This window comes from Microcebus murinus, chromosome 19 (assembly GCF_040939455.1).
Source record: "Microcebus murinus isolate Inina chromosome 19, M.murinus_Inina_mat1.0, whole genome shotgun sequence".
NCBI lineage: Eukaryota > Metazoa > Chordata > Mammalia > Primates > Cheirogaleidae > Microcebus > Microcebus murinus.
In genome coordinates this window covers 22,162,399-22,184,513 of record NC_134122.1, presented here as the reverse complement: position 1 = coordinate 22,184,513, position 22,115 = coordinate 22,162,399, and the positions used below count along the sequence as shown (strand labels likewise).

Genomic DNA, 22,115 nt, shown 5'->3' with positions numbered 1-22,115 from the left:
TAAAGGACCTAAATAGAAGTAGAGCTTCTACACTTCATTTGGAGTAATAAAATATGGATATTAGTAGATTGTGATGAGTTACACAGGTATATCTTAATATCTAGAGCTACCACTAAAACACCTATAGATAGTGAAATAAATATTCCATTGATATATAGTGTTTTGAGTATATTTCACCATATATCAATAAAATAGAATTACAAAAAATGTTCAAGTAACCATTGAAAGAGAGGAAAAGGGAAACAGAGGGAAAAGAAATAGAGGGAACAAACAGAAGACAAACAATAAAAGTTCAGCTTTAATCCACAACATATCAATAATTACTTTTATAATAATTTAAATGGCCTAAATACATTAATTAGAAGAGATTGATAGAGTGGATTGAAAAAAGTAAAACATATTACCTGACTATATGCCACCTGCAGGAAACTCACTTCAAATATAACTATGTAGATAGGTTGAAAGTAAAAGAATGATAAAAGATATACCATGCAACCATTAACATTTTAAAAACAGGCATGCATATATTAATACCAGATAATGTAGACTTCAGAGCAAAGAAAATTATCAGGTACAAATGGGACATTACTAATAAGTAAGTTCATCAAGGTCGCAGGAAACAAGGTCAACACACAAAATTCAATCACTTTTCTATATACTCACAATGAACATATGAAAACTGAAATCAAACACATTGCACCATTTATAATTTATTTCCTCAAAAAATAAGAGAAATAGTTATCAATGTAACAAAACATGTACAGACTCTGTATGCAGAAAATTATAAAATGCTGATTAAATAAGAAAAGAATATTCAAATAATTGGAGAGATATACCATGTTCATGGATAGAAGGACATAAAATAGTAATGATGTCAATTTCCCCCAAATTTATCTATAGGTTTAATTCAATTCCTATTAAAATGCCAGAAATATATTTTGTAGATCTAGACAAGCTTACCCTAAAATTTATATGAAACTAAAATAGCTTAATAATATTTGAAAAAGAAGAATAAAGTGGGAAGATCACTCGGCTCAATGTTAAGGTTGACTTTATAGCTGCAGTAATCAAGACAATGTGGTACTGGTGGAGAGATACACACATAGATCAGTGGGAAAGAATAAAGAACCCAGAAAGAGACCCACACAAATATACCTAGCGGAATTTTTACACAGGGAAAAACAGCATTCAATAGAGGAATGATAGTCTTTCAACAAATAGTGTTAGAGCAATTGCACATCCAGTGGCAAACAAAAACAAAAAACTTTGACCTAAATCTCACACAAAAACATACAGAAATTAATTCAAAATAGACCGTGGGTTTAAATGTTAAAAGTAAACTATAATCTTCTAAAAGAAAACAGCAGAAATAGCAGAACATCTTCAGGACCTAGAGCTAAGGAACATGTTCTCAAATATGACACCACAAGCATGATCTATGAAATAAAAAGTAATAAGTTGGACTTCAAAAAATTAAAAACTTTTGCATTAAGAGGATGAAAAAACAAGCTACAGACTGGGAGAAAAGTGTTTGCAAACCACATAACCAACAAAGGCATTGTATCTAGAAAATGTAAAAAATACCTAAAACTTAACAGTAGAAACAAAATATTTAGAAAGTGGGAAAAAAGATAGAAAGAGACATTTTTTTCAAAGAAGAGATGCAGATGACAAGCACATAAAAAGATGTTCACCATCATTAGATACTATTAATAGAACCACAATGAGATATCACTATACACTATTAAAACAGCTAAAATAAAAAATAATGATAATAGCAAATGTCAGGGATGGTGTGGAGAAAGTGCATCTTTCACACATTGTTTGTGGGATGTGAAATGGGGCAACCACTCCAGAAAGCAGTTGAGCAATTTCCTGCAACACTAAACATGCACTTACCATGTATCCTAGCAATTGTACTCCTGTGCATTTAGCCCACAGAAATGAAAACTTAGGTTCACACGAAAACCTGTACACGAATTTTCATAGCAGCTTTATTTATAATAGCTTCAAACTGAAAACAGCCCAAATGTCCTTCAACAGGTGAATGATTAAACAAACTCTGGTGTGTTATCTATACCAGGGGTCCCCAACCAATGGTGAGTTGTATAATTATTTCAGTACATATTACAATGTAATAACAATAGAAATAAAGTGCACAATAAATGTAATGCACTTGAATCATCCTGAAACCACCCCCCTCGTCCTCCCTGGTCTGTGGAAAATTTGTCTTCCATGAAAATAAAACGATCCCTGGTGCCAAAAAGGTTGGGGACCACTGATCTATACAACGAAATGCTACTCAACTACAGAAAGGAACAAGCCATCGTTACATGCAGCAACTTAGATGGGTCTCAAAAGTCTTATGCCTTGTGGGAAAAAACAACTCAAAAGGTTACATAGCGTCTGATTCCATTTCTGTAACATTCTCAAAACGGCAGACATGGGAAGAGATGTGGGGTTGCCGGTCGGGCGGGGTTGGGGTGGGCGCTGACTGAAGGTGCAGCAGTAGGAACTGTCTGTGCTGATGGACCAGTTCTGCACCTCAATTGTGGAGGTGGGGACTCAAGTCTATATATGTGGGGCAAAATTTGCAAAGAACTACACACACACACACACACACACACACACACACACCAGTGAATGTAAAAGCTGGTAGAAATTGAATAAGATCTGTAGTTTAGTTAACAGAATTGTACCAACCTACAACCCAACTTCCTGATTTTGATACTGTACTACAGTTATATAAGATGTTACCACTGGGGGAAGCTGGGTGACTCTAGGTACTATTTTTACAACTTCCTGTGACTCTATAATTACTTCAAATTAAAAAAAAATTTTTTTTTAACTCCCAGAAAGTAGAACAAAAAGGGAATGCCTATAGTCCCAGCTACTCGGGAGGCTGAAGCAGGAGGATCGCTTGAGCCCAGGAGTTTGAGGTTGCTGTAAGCTAGGCTGATGCCACGGCACTCTAGCCCAGGCAACAGAGTGAAAGTCTGTCTCAAAGAAAAAAAAAAAAGAAGGCAATGCAGTGGAATAGAAAGGGTGCTGAGAAAGTTGCAATGACCAAATAGAACACCCTGTGCCCTGTGTCTGCCCAGCACCCACACCAGGACCACGCATGCACCTGCCTTCTCTCCTGCCAGGGCGGAGGAGCTGTCCATGGTGCTAGTCGAAGCCAACCCTTCCATTGAGCAAGAGTCTCATCCCTTCTTACTCAAACACATTCCAGCAATTCTCCCTTCCATGCACCGTCGCCACTTTCTTCTCTCTGGGGTCCTGCAAACTCAGTTATCGCCTCATCTTTATGCACCACGCCCTACACCCCATCAGAAGGTATGGAGGCTCTGGGCTGAGATGTGCTGTTACAGAGAACAGAGAGAGGCTTCTTTGCACATCTGGTTGCAACGTGGAGACTTCAAGCCTGCTGCATTTTTAGAGAGAAAGGACTAGTAAGACAGATACCAAAATGTTACCATAGCTAGCTGAGGATGGGGAGAGCAAGTGCTTCTATTTTCTTCTTTATGTTTAACTGTTTTCTAAAGTTTAGGTAATAAAAGGATTACTTTTGAGATAAGGAAAAAAATCAATAAAAGTTATTATTCTTTAAAATACCGTCAGTGGCTCCCTACAGCCCAGAGCCCAACTCTGATTTCTTCGCACTTGCAGAGCCGGCTGCAGCCCACCTCCCTGGTCTCAGCAGGCCCAGCCCCAGCCCGGCCCAGCTTCCAGCCCCAGCTGCACCTACCTGCCCCTCTGGGTGGGCACGGGGTCTGTGCACTCTTTGCCATTCCCTCTAGATGGAAGTCCCTCCCCTGTCTGCCACTCCCACCCCACACTACTGTGTCAGCTCATGTTTGTCCTTCAAAGTCTTGAGCGACCCCTCCCCTGAGAAGCCTCCCCGTCCCCAGCGGATGACGGCTCTCTCCTCTGTAGTGGCCTCTTCCCATTGTCCCCTCATCTCCCAGCCCTCCTGGCTGCTGCTGTCTGTGGGCTGACCCACATGGCCCCACCTCGGGGCTCCCTGCCTCCTGGTTCCCTGGCCATTCAGCCAGCAGATGGGGGAGGGACGGAGGGAGGAGAGCAAGTTCAGGGTTGTATCCCTGGCCTCTCCTGCAAAGGTGCTGGGCCAGCTGTGACCCCCACCGAGACCCCTCTCCAGGGTGCCGATGGGCCTCTGCACAGCTCTCTCCCCTCCCAGCTTCCAGTAATCACCTCCTCCCCACCCCGTGCTATCAGCCTGGCCGCTGCGTGGCTTGTGGGTCCCCTACACCCTCCCTCTGTAAATGGTCCCTTTGTAGGCAAAGTGCCTTAAATTAGTCTATTTTGGGGTGTGACCTCTCTCCTGTTGGGATCGTGGCTGATACACTCGCAAGGGCAAGGCACAGGTTTCATGGATGCCTCTGGCCTGTCCAGCACACAGTAGGTGTGCTGAGACTGAATGCAGAATGAGCGCACAAGCGGTTGGAACCTCAGGGACATCCTGGGCTTTCTGGTCTGTGCATGCTGCCGCCTGCCCAGCAAGGGAGAAACCTGGGGTGCAGCTGTGCATCTGGCCCTTCCCTGCCCACACCCTTCGCCATGTGCCCCTGGGGTAGGATGACCTTGGCCTTGTGACTTGCTCTGGTCTATAGACTGCTAGCAGAAGTGACCACTGTGGCCTGCTCCCTTGGCCAGCCTGCAGGAGTATGAGAAATGTGGGGGGCAAAGCATCCTTTGTCCCCCCCCAGCCACCCGACATGTGTGCAATCCAACCATGATGGACAGCACCATGCAGTGGGAGAGGGGGTGGGTGTCAGCATCCCCCCACAGGACAAACAAGGAGACTGGGACTCAGAGAGGTTGAGGGGCTCACTGTGGCCATGCAGCTGTAAGGGGCAGGGCCCGGGGTGAGCCCCAGCTTTCAGCTTCCAACCCCCACCATCCCGCAGACAGACAAGATCAGCCCTCGGGGGCTGCCCTCGGAAGCCGGCACCGATTCCAGCTTTTGTCTTCTTTGTCCTGCACACTGAGCGCAGCTCTAAGCCCCCAGTCAGAAGCCTCTCCCATCTTTGCAGCCTCACCCTCCTTCCTGGCTTATTCAAACCAAAGACCACCCCTTCCAGGGTGCCTTCCAGGCTCTTCCCAGCCAGGAGTTCCCATCCTTCCCTGGAGCTCCTATGTCACCCTGAGTGGGGTCACCTCCCTCCCTGAAGGGCAAAGGCTGGGCTGGACACCTCCCTGTGCTCACACAGTGCTTAGCACAGAGCCCTGCACATAGCAGGTGCTTCATAAATGTGTGCATCTTCTCCTGTATGTGCCTTGTCAACTCCGCTACGACCTCCTTCAGGCAAGGGTGCTGGGGCACACGGACCTTTGTCCCAGGCCTGGCCGGGTGGGCGTCGGGTAAACACTGTGTAGGCGCCGCCTCTGCCAACCCCAGCTGCCCCTGGGAGGGTCCAGGCTCCTGGGCTGGGCGTCCTGGCCGCTGGGCCCCCATACCCTCTCCTCCTGCCATGTTTTCCCAAGGAATCCCTTGGCCCTGCTGCTCGGCAGCAGCTCTCTGCAGTAACCTGCCCCGTCCACACACCTGGCCCATCTGGCCAGTTGCCCTGCTACCCAAGGCAGACACCTCTGCTCTGTGTCCGTCCTCTCCTGGGTTCCCTATAAATAGCCCGTTTTATCTGCTCAGTGAAAGGGAGCAGTGGCAGAAAAGGCCTGGCCACCTCCTCCTGTCCCATGACCAGACTGTCACCGAGTTGCTGTGTGACCTTGGGCAGGGCAGTCCCCTCTCTGGGCCTCCCCCACCAGCCCTGGCTCCTGAACCCTCTCCCCGCCCCCACTCCCCTGGGCCTGGCCTCACATCTACGGCCCATGCACATGTCCTCAGCTGCCCTTCACAGCCCTCTCAGGACCCTCAGGGGGGCGAGGGCTGCCCAGGGCGGGGGGGGGGGGGGGGGAGGGCCGGGCATGAGGCCTGTGGGTCAAACACAGAAGCAAGGCATGTGGCATCCTGCAAAGTGATTCACTCGGGAGGGGCTGGGTCGCCTGTGCCCCTGGGGCTTCGCCAGGTCCCTGGGGGGGGTCACCTGAGTGCAGATGGCAGGGCAGGGCCGGGCCAGCTGGCCTGGAGGAGGCAGCCCAGGTGATGGCTCTGTGGCCCCTGGGGTGTCCAGAGCCACAGCGGGGCCGTGCGGCAGACTTCGGGTTTCCACTCAGTCTAAGGAGGGCCCCGAAAGCTGGAAACAGCTATCAAGGCAAGGGGTGAGCTTCCTGTCATTGAGGCTATGTGAGCAGACAATGCTCCCAGCCCTTACTCCTCCACCGCCCTTCCTCAGTCCCTCCTCGCCCCGCTGGTCAGCCTGGAGGGGGACCCATTGGAGCCTTCAAGCTCGTTTCCATCACCCTGGGTCCTACAAGCCAGTGTCCCGGGGCTCACATTGACTCCAGCCTCGCGTGTCACGGGTCTGTGTCGCTGCAGGCTGGGAATGAGTTTTCCCTGGATGGGGGGCTGGGGAGGGGCTCAGTGACCAGGGCCTTTAGGAAGAAGGGGGTGGCCTGGCCCGGCAGAGAATGGAGATCGGGAGGTTTGTCTCCGGCAGCCCAGGCTGCAGGGAGGGGCCCCAGGCGAGGCCTGCCCTCCCTGCCATAAGACAGTGCTGTGGGGCCCAGGGCTGCAGGGGCTGGGGGGTCCCTGGAGTGAGCTTGAGGGCTTGGAAATGAGTCTCTTCCTCAAGGTCTTGCTCTGGCTCCTGGGGTGGGGCAGGATTTGAACAGCCTGGTGCTCTTCCTACAGGGACTTCAACCACTTATTCACTTGGAATTCGGGGTCACACATTCGGGGTCACACTTGGAGCCGGGGGTGGGCGAGATGCAGGTGGAGGGACAGAGAGGATCGGCTCCTGGCTGCAGCTGTGGGGGTCCCATTGCAGGGAGCCCACCCCCACACAGACACACTCCAACCACGCAGTCACACCCACTCCGGGCCACCCCTGCCATCAACCACTCAGCTGCGGGCTCTGCACACACGCGGTGACACGCACAGTCAGGCTCGCAGGGCCAGCCTCAGCCCCTCGGTCCCTCTGTGTGCCCAAAATCAATAAAACCACCCCCAAAACTGGACATAAAAGACACCCCAAATCTTTCACTGAAATCCACACCCTGATGCCGGGAAGGAGGGGACCAAACAAGTATTTGGGTTTTTTTCCTTTGCAGATTGGTTTTTTTTTTTTTTTTAGTAGACATAGTCTTTTTTTTCTTTCTCATTTTACAGCAAACATTGCAAATATAGAAATATTTCTTTTCTGTACAATAGAACGACTACAATGTACAACGGGGACTGGGCTGGGGCCATATCCCAGCCCTGCCCCTCCTGGCCACCTCCCCCAGCCCCAGGCACAGCCTCTGTCCCCAGTCCAGAGCCTGCAGGGCTCCAGGACGCGCCCAGGGCCACTGGCCGGCGTGTTCACTCCGCTGCCCGGTGGTGGACTCCGGAGGTGCCACGAAGATGACTGGACAGAGGACTCATGGAAGGTCACGGACTGAGGAGACCACGGTGGGGCCGAGGTTGCTACACCGGCCATGGCCCCCACGGATGGTGTTTTATGTCTTTTTAAAAGAACTCGACTTTTTTTTTTTTTAAAAAAAGGAAGAAAATAAAGAGGCAAAACAAAAAAGGCAGAGAATCAAAAAAGGAAAGATAATGGAAAAAAATCCCTCCCACCCCCCAGCCCTAAGACACAGTTTTCTGAGTCCCGTGTGTGTGTGTGTGTGTGTGTGTGTGTGTGTGTGGGTACACCACGCACACAGGTGGGGCAGGTCCCACGAGTGCCAGGATGGTTTCTTGGGACTGCCAACCGGCCCCGCTGGCCCAGGCGGCCGCTGTGCGTGCCTGTGTGGGTTCCTGGGGCGAGTCTCTGGGTCATGAATAGCTGCAGTGGATCTTGTATCCTTTTTGGTCCAAGGGCATCACGAGTTGCGGGCGAGGGGCGGGCGCGGGGGCTCAGGACTTGTGCTGGGCGGACACGCCCTTCCAGTAGTCCAGGATGTCGTGCAGGTCCTCGTCCTTGGCGAACTGGACCTTCTTGCGCAGGGCGTGGCCTGCGGCCATGAACTCCTCGTCGTCCTTGTGCCGCCGGCGGCTCAGTCTGAAGCGCTCCCAGATGCTCTGGGACGCCCGGCAGGTGTACTCGGGGCTGGAGGTGTAGCTCAGGTTGTGGTACTGCGGGGACAGCTGCGAGTAGGCCAGGTCGCGCGGCCGCGGCCGCGTCAGCGGCTCCAGGATGGACGCCTTGCGGCCGCCCAGGCCCTCAAGCGGTGGCGGGGGCGCGGGCGGCGCGGGCGGCTCGGCGTGGGAGCCGGGATACGAGTGCCGGTGCTCGCCGTACACCCGGCCCTTCTCGGCCTCTGCCCGCAGCACAGCGGCTGCGGGTGTCACTGTGAGGATGGCGTCGGACACGGGCGAGCTCTTCTCCACGTACTTGGTCTCCGAGCCCCCAGCCTTGTGCGTGCCCGCGGCCTCGGCCCGGAAGGCTCGGGGGCTGCGCACGGAGCCGCCCGCAGAGCTGCTGGCGCGCGGGGGCCCGGCCGCCTCCACGCTGTGGTGCCGCTGCAGGCCGTGGCCAAACGCGTCCTTGAACGGTGGCGGCGACAGGAAGCCGTGCTTGCCGGCCAGCGGCTCGGACAGCAGCACCAGCTGCGGCTCGGCTGTGGACACGGCGCCGGACTTGCCGCCCTGGAAGGAGGTGGACTCGGATTTGAGGGCGTCGATGCAGTTGTTGATGATCTGGTTGACCTTGTCCACCTCCTTGGCGATGGTGGAGATTTCGGCCACCGAGGTCTGGCCGTCGGGGCCCTGCCGGCCCAGCTCGCAGTCCCTGCGTTCCGGCTGCTCCCCCGTGCGCACCTCGATGTAGTTGCCCTTGGTGGCCTTGGGCGTCTCGCCGCCCTCCACCAGCTTATACGGCTCCACGTCGCTGGCGGCCGCCGGCAGGTACGGGATGCGGGTCATGCCCTCGGGGCCCAGCAGCGGGCCCTGGGACAGCGGGGCCAGGCCGGGCGCCTCCATCTCGGGCCCGTACCTGAGCTCGATGATGGTCTTTTTCAGGCTGCCGGCTGCGGCCGCCGAGGCCGCCTTCTTGTGCTTCTCCTCCTGGCGCCTCCGCCTGCGCAGGCAGTGGTACACGGCGCCCAGCACCAGCACCATGCCGAAGAGGCAGCCCAGGATGGTCATGATGTAGTGGGTGGCGGTGGAGGGGCTGGGCGCCGGGCCCGGCGGGCTGGGCGGCTTGGGCAGGCAGATGGTGAGGCAGGTGTGGTTGTGCAGCAGCCCCGAGCTGCTGGACACCACGCAGTAGGTGTAGTTGGTGAGCGTGTACAGGTTGGTCAGGCGGATCTCCTCCTGCGCCTTGGTCAGCCTGGACACGGTGGACGACTTGCTGTTGTTGAAGTGCTCCAGGGTGTACATGCGGTTGAACGGGCTGGGCAGCTGGACCGTGATGGTGGCCGAGTTCTGCGTCAGTTGCTTGACCTTAATGAGGGGGCGGGCCTCGGCCTGCGTGGCCAGCGTGGGCAGGGCCACCAGGGGCGTGGTGCCGTCCCCAGAGAAGCACTCGTCCTCGGCACAGGGCAAGTCGCTGGGCTCTGGCGGGGGCGGGGGCGGCGAGCGGCCCGGCTGTGAGCGGCCGGCAGCCGGGAGGAGCGCCACCACTTCGGCCGGGTAGGAGTCCTCGGTACAGACGGACTGCAGCTTGCTGAGGATGCTGCGCTGGCCGTGGCGGCCCTGGCCCAGGAGGAAGTAGCCGGAGTAGACGGGCGGCGACTCGCACTGCATGCGGTCGTAGGTCTGCGTGGCGTTGGTGAAGGCCGCCAGCCAGCGCAGGAAGCCCAGCAGCTCGCAGGAGCAGTAGAAGGGGTTGCTGTACAGCTCGCACACGGACAGCTTGGCCAGGCCCGCGAAGGTGCCGCTGCTCAGCTGCTGGATGCGGTTCATGGACAGGTCGATGTTGACGATGTTGGGGCACTCCCAGAAGCTGCTGGCCATGACCACCTCGATGAGGTTGGCCTGCAGGTACAGGTACTCCAGCTTGCTCAGCCCGCGGAGCATGCCCTCCGTCAGGTTGCGCAGCCGGTTGTAGCCCAGCTGCAGCACCTGCAGGTTGAACTGGCCGGAGAAGGCCCCGTCCTCGATGTAGCCGATCTCGTTCTTGGTGAGGTTGAGGTACGTGAGGTTGCCGAAGCGGCTCAGCGAGGCGTACTGCACGCTGCGGATGCGGTTCTCGTTGAGCCGCAGGTCCACGATGGTGCTGTTGATCTGCTGCGGGATGGCCTCGTAGGGCGGCTGGTTCTGGCTGCAGATGGCCAGCCACACGAAGCCCTTGTCGCCCTCGATCAGCCAGCAGTCTCCGCGGGCCAGCCCGCCCGCGTGCAGCAGGGCGGCGGCCGCCACGCACACCCACAGGGCACCCCACCAGCGCCCGGCCATCGGGACCGCCCCTCGAGGGAGACCCCGCTCAGCCTGCCCGGGGGACTGGGTGGGAGGCTGGCAGCAGCCCCCAGCAGGACAGAGGGGCGGGAGGGGGAGGTGCCTGCGCTCTCAGGGGTGTCCTGTCCCAAACTGCATGGCCGTGAGTCCGAGCGCGGGGAGGGAGGGCGCCTCCTTCACGGCCAGCCACTGTTCTTCTTCCGCCCCAGTGCTGAGGGGGCCAAGGCCTCCTTCCCCGGGCCTGGTGTCCGGACAGCGCCACCGGCTCCTCCTGCCCAGCGTTCCTGCTGCAAGACAAAAAAGAAAGCAGTCAGGAGGCTGCGGCCGTCCAGGTCCAGAGTTTAGTTGTGGCCCGAGTCCCAGCTCAGCTGAGCCCCTCTAAGCCTCTTGCAAAACTCAGGGAAACAGTACCCCTCCCTCAGAGGCACCCTGGGGGCCTGACACAGGGCGGGCCTCTGGCCTCAGTTTCCTCATCTGCAAAGTGGACATGACACACCTGCTGCCCAGGTGTGGTGGTCGCACAGAATCAAGACCCAGGCACCCTGACACTCCACACAGCCCTGGCTGGATGAGGAGAGGCCGGGGGTGGGGGCGTGAGACCCTCAGCCAATCAGTGACAGGGCTGCTCTAGCCAGCACGCTCCCTGCGGATGGAGGGTCAGGATGGCATTTCTGCTCCCGGGGGCCTGGCCGCAGCACCCTCAGAGCCGCCTGCAGGGAGCCCTGAGCAGCCACACACGTGTCTTCCCCATGGCAGAGGGTCCCTCCGGAGCTCAGGTCCCCTCCAGCCCTCTCAGAGGGGCGTATTCCAGCCTGTCCAGGGACCCGGGATTGAAGTCTCCTGCCGTATGGCTGGGGCACGCCACACCCACTCTGGGCCTCAGTTTCCCCAAATGAGCCAGCTGGATGGTCTCTGAGGTGTCTACCTGTAGGCCGGGACATGGACCTGTCACCCTAGGGCTCACCCTAGTGGAGCCCGGCAGCCTCCTGGGGGGGGGCGGACTCTGCACGTTCTCCCCGGGCTGGGATAAGGACAGTGCCGCAGTCCCCGAGGGGGGGCAGGACTCCTGCCTCTCCCCTGCGATTGTGTGAGCTCATCTTCTGCTCTGTCCCCCGGCTGCCCAGGCCACAGGCTTCCCCAGCGCAGGGCTGTGCCTCCTTCGTCCCCTGAGCGCCCGCTGGGCATGTGCCCAAGGATGTGTAGGGAGGGCGCCCCCAGGCAGGGGGACCCGCAGAGGAGGCTGGGGCTGCGTCTGGGGGGCCTGGGGCCCCACCTCCTGCCCGTGTTTGCCCTGCAGGACGGAGCAATGGGCGTGCGTGTGCGTGCTGATGCTTGGATTTACAGCAGCCTCTGTGACCGCGTGGCCTGGCAGGCAGCCAGCGAGTGTATTTCACTGATATTGACGTTGGCAACCAGTCTGCGCTGAGGCGGTTTAAATCGGGAGAAAAAAATATAATGATGTGAAATGGATTTTCCCCCCTTTGGAAACTTCATAAAGAACAATTTTCCTGTGGCTCCGGGAGAAGAGTCTATTTCTGATTTACAGACAGGAGCAGCCAGATGGGCTGGGGCTGCGGAGAGGGCCCGGGGGCCCGGGGGCTGCCCCGACTCCCTGTGGGACGCCCGGCGCCCAGGGAAGGCGCCCACAGGACGGGGCAGGCCTGGGAGCCTGTGTGGACGCTAAGGGGGTCGGGGGTCTTCACGCGGCCTGTGTGTGATGTAAGTGCCACGCTCGGGGCATTACTTCCTCGCTGTCACCACCCTGTGGCAGTGAGCACCTGCAGCCACACAGCACAGCCCCTCCACCTCCCTCCACGCTGCCCGACAACCTGTGACTCAGGGGGCCGGCCCCGGGAGCCTGGCGGACCCGGACCGGCCGCTGCACAGGAGGCGTGTAAGAAGCGTGGCGCCTCAGCCATGATCGTAATCACCTTAATCTCTTGCTCAAAATAACCCAAAGTCAAGGTAAGGAGGATTACAGGGCCGAACGAGCCCTTATCACAGGCGCCGCTGGGAGGGACTCCCCAGCCTCGGCCACGCTGACCCGCGGCTCCGAGGGTTGCATGCACATGGGGCTCACACGCATTTGTGTGCATGAACGCCCACACACGTGTTTGCACACATGGGTCCTCGTACACACGTGCCAGGCTCTGAGCCTGTGTGCACACGTGTGCGTTATGGCAGCTCTGCCCCACGCACAGGTCTGCATGCAGGCGTGTGCTGGTGGACACCGGGCACAGGCTCTGTCTGATGGGCATTGGGCACAGGCCGTGTCCGACGGGGCGTTGGGCAGAGCTGCTGCGGCCGTGAGTGCCCCGACGGGGCAGCCAGGCGTGGGCAGGTGCCGCCGACACAGGTGCAGCCCCACACCCCCGGGGGTTTCCCCCGTGCGCTGTCAGCGCTGTGGGGACCTGCCCTGCCTAAGTAGGGGGGTGGCCAGCACCTCTGAGGCCCCTCAGGCACTGCCCCCCATCTCTCCACCCACCCCACCTCCCAGCCCTTTTTGTTGCCACCACAGGCCCCCGTGGGACAGCCTAGGAATCCAAGTCTCGAGCTGGGTGCCTTGTGAGTGGTGCAGGGAGCCCCGCCCCGCCAGTGCTGGAACCTCCTCCATCGGGCGGGACGGCCTGTGTGACGAGGGAGGCAGGGCCCGTCCCACCTTTGGGTCAGAAGTCCCCCTCCCCACCCACAGCCTGACCCCCGCACGCCAGATCCCCATGTGCACACCAGGGGGCCTGAATCTGGTGGCTGCCCCCCCAGTGGCCGACACCCCTCGAGTGAGGAAGAATGGACCCGCCACTCCCTCAGGGAGCATGGCCTTGGCCCCTCCACGGCCCCCACATCCCCAGGCTTGAGGGGACCCCAATGTTCTTGTTTCAAGATCACTTTACAGTGGGGAAACTGAGGCCCAGAGAGAGGACTTGTGCAAGGCCACACGATGTGCAGGCCCATGCCTGCTCCTGTCGGGGCTGGGCAGAGGCAGGCCTCGGGGTGCTGCGGCTGGCGGGGTCTGGGCCCGAGAGGGCAGAGCGCGTGGGCCTGGCACAGGGACGGCTGTGGGGGGGGGGGTGGCGGGTGCCTAAGGAAGGCTCTGAGGGGACCACGGGAGGCCCCAGACACCCCGGCCGGGCTCAGGGTGACGCCTCATGTGTCAGGGAGACACAGAAGCTGGTGCCACCGTCACCCCAGGGCCGCTGTGCCGCCCCTCGATCGGCGACGTGTCCTGGGTCATTCTGTCTCCCCAACTCCCTGCGACTGCAGCCCTGTCCAAACACAGCGGGGCCGTGAGCGGCGTGGCGCCCAGCGGACTCACTCGGGGGGAGGCTCTGCCTATGTGCCACAGACAGGGTGGCCGCTGGTCACGTGTGGCTACCGAGCGCCAGAAATGGGGCTGGAGGCTGTTATAGTGGAGCTCGTCATTCTAGAACCTTCCATAAACAAACCTGACCTGCACGCCCCCTGCCCATCTCTCTCTGCCCCGTCACAGTGCGCGTCCCTGAGCCGGTGGCCCCTCTTCACTTCGTCCTCCGCGTCCATCCTCCACCCGCCGGCTGCCTCCCGCCAAGGTCGCCGGCGACCTCCGTCCTGCCAGCTCCACAGGGCACGTCCTATTTTTATCCGAATTGCCTCTCGGCACACTTGGCCCACGCAGCCGCCTGCTCCTTCCTGAAGCGGGTTCTCCTCCGGGTTTCAGAGCCGCCACGCTCGTCCCTGGCTCCTGCCCGACCCCTACCTGTCCACGGCTACCGGGCCCTCGGCCGCCTCGTCTCCCCAGCACTGCACGGTGGTCCCGTCTCCACGGCCGAACCCCTCGGCCCTCCCGTCTCCGCGCTCCGAGGTCGTGCCCCGGGGCTCCTCCCGTCTCCCGGTCCTACGTTCCCCCACCGAAAGTCCACGGGGCAGCCTCGACCCCTCTGCTCCCCACCCCAACACCGACACCTCCAGGGAAGTCCGGAACCGTGTCCCTCCATTCCCGCCGTGGCCACCCCACCTCCTGCTGGGACGGTGCCAGTGGCGCCCAACCCGCTCCGGGCACCCACGCACATTCTCCCCTCCACGGCCAAGGGGCCCAGCCTCAGGGACACCCAGTCCTCCATGTGTGGAACAGAACCCACGCTGGGGTCTCCAGGGCCCTCGCACTGTCCTCTGCCCACTTCTTGTGTCACCTCCCACCCACCCCTCTCCCCGGCGCACCCCATCCAGGCCACGGGGCCCTGCACCGGCCGTTCCCTCTGCCCGGAAAGCTCTGGCCCCTTCCTGCGTTCAACTCTGAGATTCCACAGCTCCACGGCTCCGCCCAGAGCGCTCCCGCTCCCGCCCCCGCCCATTCCCAGCCAGCACCCTCCCCCAGGTGCTCTCGTTTGTTCACTTTTTAATTTGTGTTTGGTCTCCTGCTGCCATGCGTGCCGGAGCCCTGTGTCCTGGACACTGCCGTGACGGCCCAGGGCCAGAGCTGGCCCACACGTGGGAGGGGACAGATTCAGCCCACACTGGGCACCGGCTGGGGCTTCAGCTCAGAGTTCTTGTCAGTCAGGGGAGTAGAAATGTCCCCTCCGCAGGCCTGTGGCTGCTCACAAACACCAGCTCCCAAGGACATTGGATCCAGCCCAGAGCCACCCTCTCAAGACAGCTCAGCTGCCCACGGACAGGGCCTGGGGTGTCAGGAGGGCCGGCCAGTGCATCCCGTTCACAGGTGTGCAGATGTGGGGACAGGCATGGAACCCCCAAGAAGGGAGAAGAAGGTTCAATTTGAGAGGCCAGACTCCCCAGGAAATATGGGGAGTTAGTGCAGGAGTTAGGAAATATAGGGTTAGTCCAGAGGGTGGAGGCTGGGGGGGGGGGCTGTCTCTGACCTCTGGAAGATGGGGCATGCAGCGGGCCCAGCAGCTGACTACAGGTAAAGGGCTCTATTCAATGAGAGGGGGTGGTGAGCTCCCTGTCACCAGGGGTGTTCAAACAGGCAGGTGCAGAGGGCTGGGCTGGGTTGAAGGGTATAAGCTGGAATGATCCTGGCGGAATGACCTGGTCACTTCAAGGACCCTGGACAGCAGAGGGGACGTTCAAAAGGACCCAGGGTATGACCCAAATTTGACTTTCCTAAAGAAGCGCCCTGGCCTGGCTGGGCGGAGGGTGAGTCACTCAGCACCAGGGAGTGGGGCCAGCACCCCACGGGCTGCAGACAGGATGCTGCAGAGAAGCATGGCCTGTGGGAGCACAGGGCCAGGGGGCCAATGGCCGACCCCTGCCCTGCACATGAGCCCGGGCGGCAGGAGCCTGGTTCACATCCCGATCCGAGTTCCTGCTCTGTCCACTGCAGATCGGCTTCCGGAACGGGACACTGAGGGACCCTCGGGAAGACCAGCAGGGAAACAGGGGCCTGAGCAGAGCTAGGGAGATGTTCAGGATGTAGACAGCAAGGCTTCAGCAGGAGCTGCTGCTCAAAGGGTTCTAGCAGATGAGTAGGAGTTTGTTAGGCAAACGAGTAACGGGCATCCTAGGCAGAGAGGGTACATGCGGCCCCTCTGCAGGAGTGTGGGGTGCAGGCATCGGCGGGCGATGCCGGGCAGGAGAAGGGGCCAGGTGGAAGGGCTCGAGTGCCAGGAGAGGAGCCCGGCCTCTGATGTGATCACCTCCCGTCTCTGGGCTTCCCTGCCCAGGGCCAGGAGGAATGATCTCGGCACTGCACCTGGGACACCCTCTCCCTCCAGACGCCGAAGCTTTTGGGAGAAATAATTGGCCTCGGGGGGGAGGCCAGGACCAAGCCTAAGCGGAGCCTCTGTCTTCAGTTCCCGCCTCCAGGCCTCAGTTTCCCCACTGGCAAGGTGAAATTGTCAAACCAGCTGCCTCCAAGGACTCTTTTGATCGTGAGATGAGCAGGGCCTCGTGTCTCCCCGGCTGGAACCCTCTTGACACACGCTTCCCCCGCAGAGAGCACCCCTGTCGCCCTGGGGACAGCGGGGACGGTGCGCGTGAGGCTGGCACCAAGTTCTTTCTGTCACGTCAACTCTGCAGCCTGTGTCACCGTTAATGAAATAAAGAAATATGGTGGTTCCAGGCTTTTAAACTTCTTATGACCGGATTTGCATAATCACAGCAGCCGTGCTGGGACGGGAGCGCATCTGTCTAAAAATATTGTTCTTCTCTTCGATCATTTAGCGCAGACCAGAGGCCAGGGCTGGCCTGGGGCTCGGGCCAGGGCTGGAGGGAGGATTTTGCTGATGGAGCGGACTTTCTGCCTCCCGGGGAAACGTGGGCCGAGGGCCCGGTGCATGGGGGAGGCGGGGAGATGGGTGGAAGTTATAGATCGATCACTTTTCATCTTTCCAATGTTTTGCCGGTAGATCATGCTCACTGCTGACGCTTGCCGGCCTCTGCGGCTCGGCTCCCGCCAGGACCTGCCTCCCCGGCTCTGCCGCAGCGCCCCAGGGCCGTGGTGGGCACATCAGGGTGACCGGGGCGTCAGGGCCACCAAGCCTGATGGCTCTGAGCTGGCCCAGCCAAGAGCAGGTGGGCTACCAGCCTGTCCACCTGATGTGTCGGGGGCACAGAACCACCTTGGGCCAGGATGTGAGTGTCAGGTCCTCCGTGCGCTGGCTGTGTGACCTTGGGCACATCACTTAACCTCTCTGAGCTTCAATTTCCTCACCTGACTAACGGAGATGATTGTGGGATCACCCAGGGTTACGGGGGATTCAGACCAGTCATTTAAGGCTCTGGCGTGTTACCTGGCGCAGGGGGATGCTTTGTGGAGCCTTGGCCGTGGGCGGGGGCAGAGGAGGCCAGCGCCAGGCAGTGTGGGCAGACCCAGGCGACCCACGGGATGCACGTGGTTGGTTGAACTTCAGCACAGCCGCGGGTGCTCTCAAGACTCTGCTCCCTGCTCCTTCCCTTGGTTCGGGGTTAGGGGTGAGGGGCGAGGCGTGCTGACTCAGCACTGCTCCTCTAGACTTGGCCACAGGGTTGGGTCTGGCTGGCCTCTGACCCCAGCTGGCCCTGGCCTTGTCCTCTGGAAGGCTGGGCAGGGGGTAGTGCAAAGGGGACCAGTGCCTGCTCTGGCCCCCGCCCCACGAGGATTCAGAGGGCACTGGGGAAGGTAAAGGACACCTGGGAAGGGGCTGAGTGCCAGGCTACCTTGCCATGTGACCTTGGGCAGTACATGTGACTCCCAATACACCTCAGGGGCCCTTTCTGCCCTCGCAGGGCAGGATGCTCTACCAGTGTGCAAATGGAGGACACCTGCTCTTTCCTCCATGGTCCATCTGTATTGAGTGCCTGCTGTATACGCAGCCCCTTCCCAGGGTTACCCCCATTAGACAGATGGGGAAACAGGGCTCAGACGGGAAGTCCAGCCAGGAAATGGAGACTTTCCCAAACGCTGCTCGGGGAAAAACGCAGACTCCTGCCCATCCCAGAACTTCCAAGGCTGGCGGGGCTGGGGGCCGGCGTCAGGCCTGTGTGAGGCAGCCCCGCCCACTGCTGCCCCTGGAAGGTGGGGGGCAGGGAGGGCTGTGGGCCGCAGCTGGGGTCCTGCCTCCCGGGTTGACGTGGACTCACTCTGCCCCTCCTCCCTGCGGGCTGAGCACCAGGCTGCTCTGGAGTTAATTAGAGACCCAAACATTTAATGGTCTGTTATGCTTCCACCGGGCATCTTTTAAATTAAAAAACATGATGTATGGCGCCGTTGGAGGGAGAAATCACTTTGCAATGGTTCCCTGCTCGTGTGCTGGCAGGGATGCGGGTGAGGGTGGCTGGCTGGCCCCTGGAGAAGAGGGATGACATGTGACCCTCTCCAGGAACACTGGGCCACCCCCTGCCACCGGAAAGCATGTCACTTAAGCCAGGCAAGGGTCTAGGTGTCCAAGGATGCCTGGCACTTTTCCCATCACACCCTCGTAACCCTGGCAGCTAGGAAGTTCTATCTTTAGTCTGACCTGAATCTCTCCAGTTGTTTTGAGGGATGTTCGATTTGAGGCTGAAGGCAGGGATTTGCTGTTTCTTCGCTTCCTAGTAGCACCCTGACCCCCGAGAGCCCCTGAACTCTGGGAAACCCCTTCTGACCATCCCGAGCTTGGGGATTCTGTCCCTGTTCTGAGCTTTGATCTCGGCCCAGCAGGAGGACAGGACCCCATCATAAGATGCTAGAAAGACTGTTTGGGGACACTGAGGCCCAGCTCCCTCGCCCTATGCCCCACCACCGCAGTCCCAGGCGCCCAGACGTGCTGGCCATTTGCAGGCCCGCCCACTGGGCCGAAGCCTTTGCACGTGCAGGTCCCAATGCACGGCGCCGTTACCATGGCTGTCGAATCAGTGCATGCTTCCCGACCACCGGTAATTGTACTATAAAGATTCTGGGCATGGTTTCTGAGCAGAGGCTATAAACGAACAATTAGCCCTCAGATGTTAAATTAATAGGGGACATAAACTAGCAAGCAAAGTCTAGCCTAAGGGTATCAGCGATGTAAACGGGCCGGACGGAACCTGGACACTTCCGCCCTGCCAGCCACGGTGCGGTTCTGGCCTGGGTGGGAAGGGACTGACCGGGTCCGGCAGGGAGTAGCCTGTGCGGTTCCCTCGGCGACCGGTGTGTGTCACAGTCAGAAATGGGCACTGTCCTGCCTGTCACCACAGAATTGTCACAACACCAGCAGCTGGGACAAAACACCGCAAGGTGATCACCTTCCTAGCGCCCAGGGCTCCCTGCACTGGGAGAGGCGCTGGGAGAGAATCTGCATGGTCAGCACGCTAGAGGGGCTTCCTCCGGCCACCAGCCCCTCCAGGGGCTTCCTCCGGCCACCAGCCCTCTCTCTCGTGGCCACGCCATTCCCACTGACCACGGCCACCTGTCGGGGCGGCCGCATCCCCGAGACTGGTGTTCTGGCTGCTAAGGAGCCTCTCCCGGGTCCGGCTGAGGCCATGAAAATAAAATCTCGGCGCTGCCAACTGTACCGCGCAGCCTCTTGCTGAGTCGTCTGTCAGCGGCGAAGCCAATGCCACCGCCGGGCTCCTGCTTTAACTTATGTCATCAGACCCGTGGGGTCCATTCTGTCCCCTGACTCGGCTTCCCCTGCTTTGCAGGTGGAGGAACTCCGCGCTGTCCTGAGACGGAACTCCCGCCCCTCCCCGCTCACGTCTCTGGAGTCTGAATTCTCACATTTGCTGTCAGTCCACCCAGAAAACATCTCTCTGGCCTAAGGAAGAATCAGAATTGATTTCCCCCCTCCCACAAGCAGACAACAAATTGTCCTGACACTACACATCGGATAATCTATTCCCTCCAGTTGGTGTGCGACAATCCATCTCCACCCTGGCCGGAGTGTGCTGCAGCCTCTCCTCCTCCGCCCGCAACCCCACGGGGCTCCCCAGTCCCTTAGGAGAGTCCACATGTCTTAAAGGGGCCACCACCTGGCCTTGGTGACGGTCCTCGCCAGTCTCTCATCCCTCACCTTGCCCTGTAAGGCTGTGGTCCCCCTGGGACACTAACCCCTCGCACCACCCCAACTATTCCCCCTGTTAAGGGGTCTTCTCTATGCAGACTCCAGACTGGGACTGGGGTCTCCCCTCTGTAGTCTCCAAGCTGCCCGTGCCTGCCCCACTGTGGCCCTGTACTATGCAGGTCTGGTCCCCGTCTCTCTCCATCTAAACGCTACAGTCCAGACTGAAAGCTCTCAGCAAGTGGGGCTGGGGCTGGCACTGAGTAGGAAACATAACCAAGAATTAATACAAACATTAAATGCGTAATCACCTATAAAGGAGGGCAGCTATATGTGGTGGTTTTCCTGGGCAGGCTGGCACTTATGCCTGCTGGCCCAGTGTAATTAAGCCCCATTCCCCTTGCAGAATCTCCCAGTTTGGGCATTAAATTGTCATATGATCACCCTCTCAGGAGGCCCCTGTTTGGGAGTATGTCTTCTGTTCTATTGGCACCACCTCCCCTCTCTTCTTTGATCAATACAGCACGATTCCAACCACTGTAACCCTATGACAAGCTCCCGCATCGAGCAGGAAAGACATCCTTTCCCATTTCTTCACTCTTTCTGTTCGGATGTTCTCCCAGATGAACTTCCAGAACAATCTCATCTTGCTTTTCAAACCTTGCCACCAACATGCTGATAGGATTGCATTCAACCTGTAAATTGATTCCGGAATAACGTTCGGGTGATACTCCAACATGGCACGTCTCACTGTCCTTGTTTTCTTTTATATCTCATGACGATCCTGAATTTTTTCTTGTAAATTTATTCCTGGGACTTCCATGGGGTTTTTGTAGTGGTGGTTTTATTGATGCTGCTCTGAGTCTATTTTGTTTTGTGTTCTGACAAGTTGTTGGTACAGATGAAAATGATGATTTGTGTATGTTTGTTTTATATCCAGCCTAGCACCTTTGTGTTAAATTCTCATATTATCTTTTCCAGTTGGTTTTCTTGGGTTTCTAAGGTATTGAAGCATATTGGTAGCAAATAATGACAATTCTCTCCTATCAATAGTCCATTTAATTCCATTTCGTGTCTTATTGCTATGTCCAAAATTTCTGGGCAGTGATAAAAAGCACTGTTGTTTTTTAATAAAATTTTTGAATGGAGGAGATTCATTAAAAATCTCATCATTTAGAATGACACTGGCTGCTGAATAGAGAAAGATTCTTTACTGTGATTAGAAAGTATGTTCCTAGTGCTATTTTTAGCAGTTACTTTAAAATCAGAAATTGGCATTGGATTTATCAAATGCCTTTTGTCATTTATTAATGTGGCACTTTGGCTGACCTGCTGATACTGTGTATTATATTAATAGATTTCTCTAATATTAAGCCATCTTTGAATTCTTTTTATAATAACCATGGCAGATTATTATCTCTCTAATATTCTGTGGAATTGGATTTGCTTATGTCCTATGGAGGATTTTTGATCCACTGGTCACGGGTGAGATCAGTGTGGGGTTTCATTTCTTGGACGGCCCCTGCGAGTTTGGGGTTTGGGGCCATTCTCCCTGTCTCCTAGGGGTGGTAGACACTGATGGGGGCTCCACGGACTCAGAGCCCCCCAGTGAGGTGTTTTGGATTTTCATGATTCAGGGTCAGCTCAAAGTTGGGTAAACACCAGAGCAGTCCCCTTCGGGAGAGCTCATGACAGCTTGGGCGCCAGCTTCTTTGGTGGATTCCAAGTTGGCATGTGGGTGACTGGGGGGGGGGCTGGCCCAGGGTGGGAGGGGACTGCCGAGGGCCGGGTGGGGGGAGCAGGGCTTTCCGCTGGCAAGGCGAGGCCTGTGAGGCCCACGCCACCTCCTAGGGCCTGCTCATCCGTGCGAGGACAGGCGACACCACATGGGGGTGGGGAGGGGAGCGTGCAGGGAATACAAAATGAGCAAAAGACAGGGTTCTAACCGGAGAGAAAACTAACTCACATGGAAGTACGAGGCATAGGCAGATCCTGTTTCCGAAAGATGGCTGCACCTCCCCCACGCCAGTATGCAGAGACCAGGGCACCCTGCTCAGCACCCGCCAGTCTGGGCCAGCCTGAGACTGCCCGGACCAGTGGTGCAGGCGAAAGGGAAGCTGCCTCAGTCTAGGCACAGCCCGTAGCTGGGCCGGGCTGTAGCTCCACCTCCTGTGTCACCAAACAGCTGCCAGGTAGGAGTAGCCACTTCCCAAGACCCTGCT

General features: G+C 57.4%; 2 protein-coding genes across 2 annotated transcripts in view; one reads left to right on the top strand and one right to left on the bottom strand.

Annotated features, from left to right (window-relative positions):
• The window catches only part of PSMG3 (proteasome assembly chaperone 3), a 418,234-nt gene that overhangs the window by 280,428 nt on the left and 115,691 nt on the right, over positions 1–22,115 (top strand). The window lies entirely within an intron of this gene.
• Positions 7,200–10,749, bottom strand: ELFN1 (extracellular leucine rich repeat and fibronectin type III domain containing 1). The gene has a single exon (XM_075995235.1). The coding sequence runs from the start codon at positions 10,460–10,462 to the stop codon at positions 7,982–7,984; it is 2,481 nt and encodes an 826-aa protein (XP_075851350.1). The 5' UTR covers positions 10,463–10,749; the 3' UTR covers positions 7,200–7,981.

Bases quoted from the DNA above. Each gene is read 5' to 3' on its own strand.
- ELFN1 (XM_075995235.1), bottom strand. From the start codon at position 10,462: ATGGCCGGGCGCTGGTGGGGTGCCCTGTGGGTGTGCGTGGCGGCCGCC.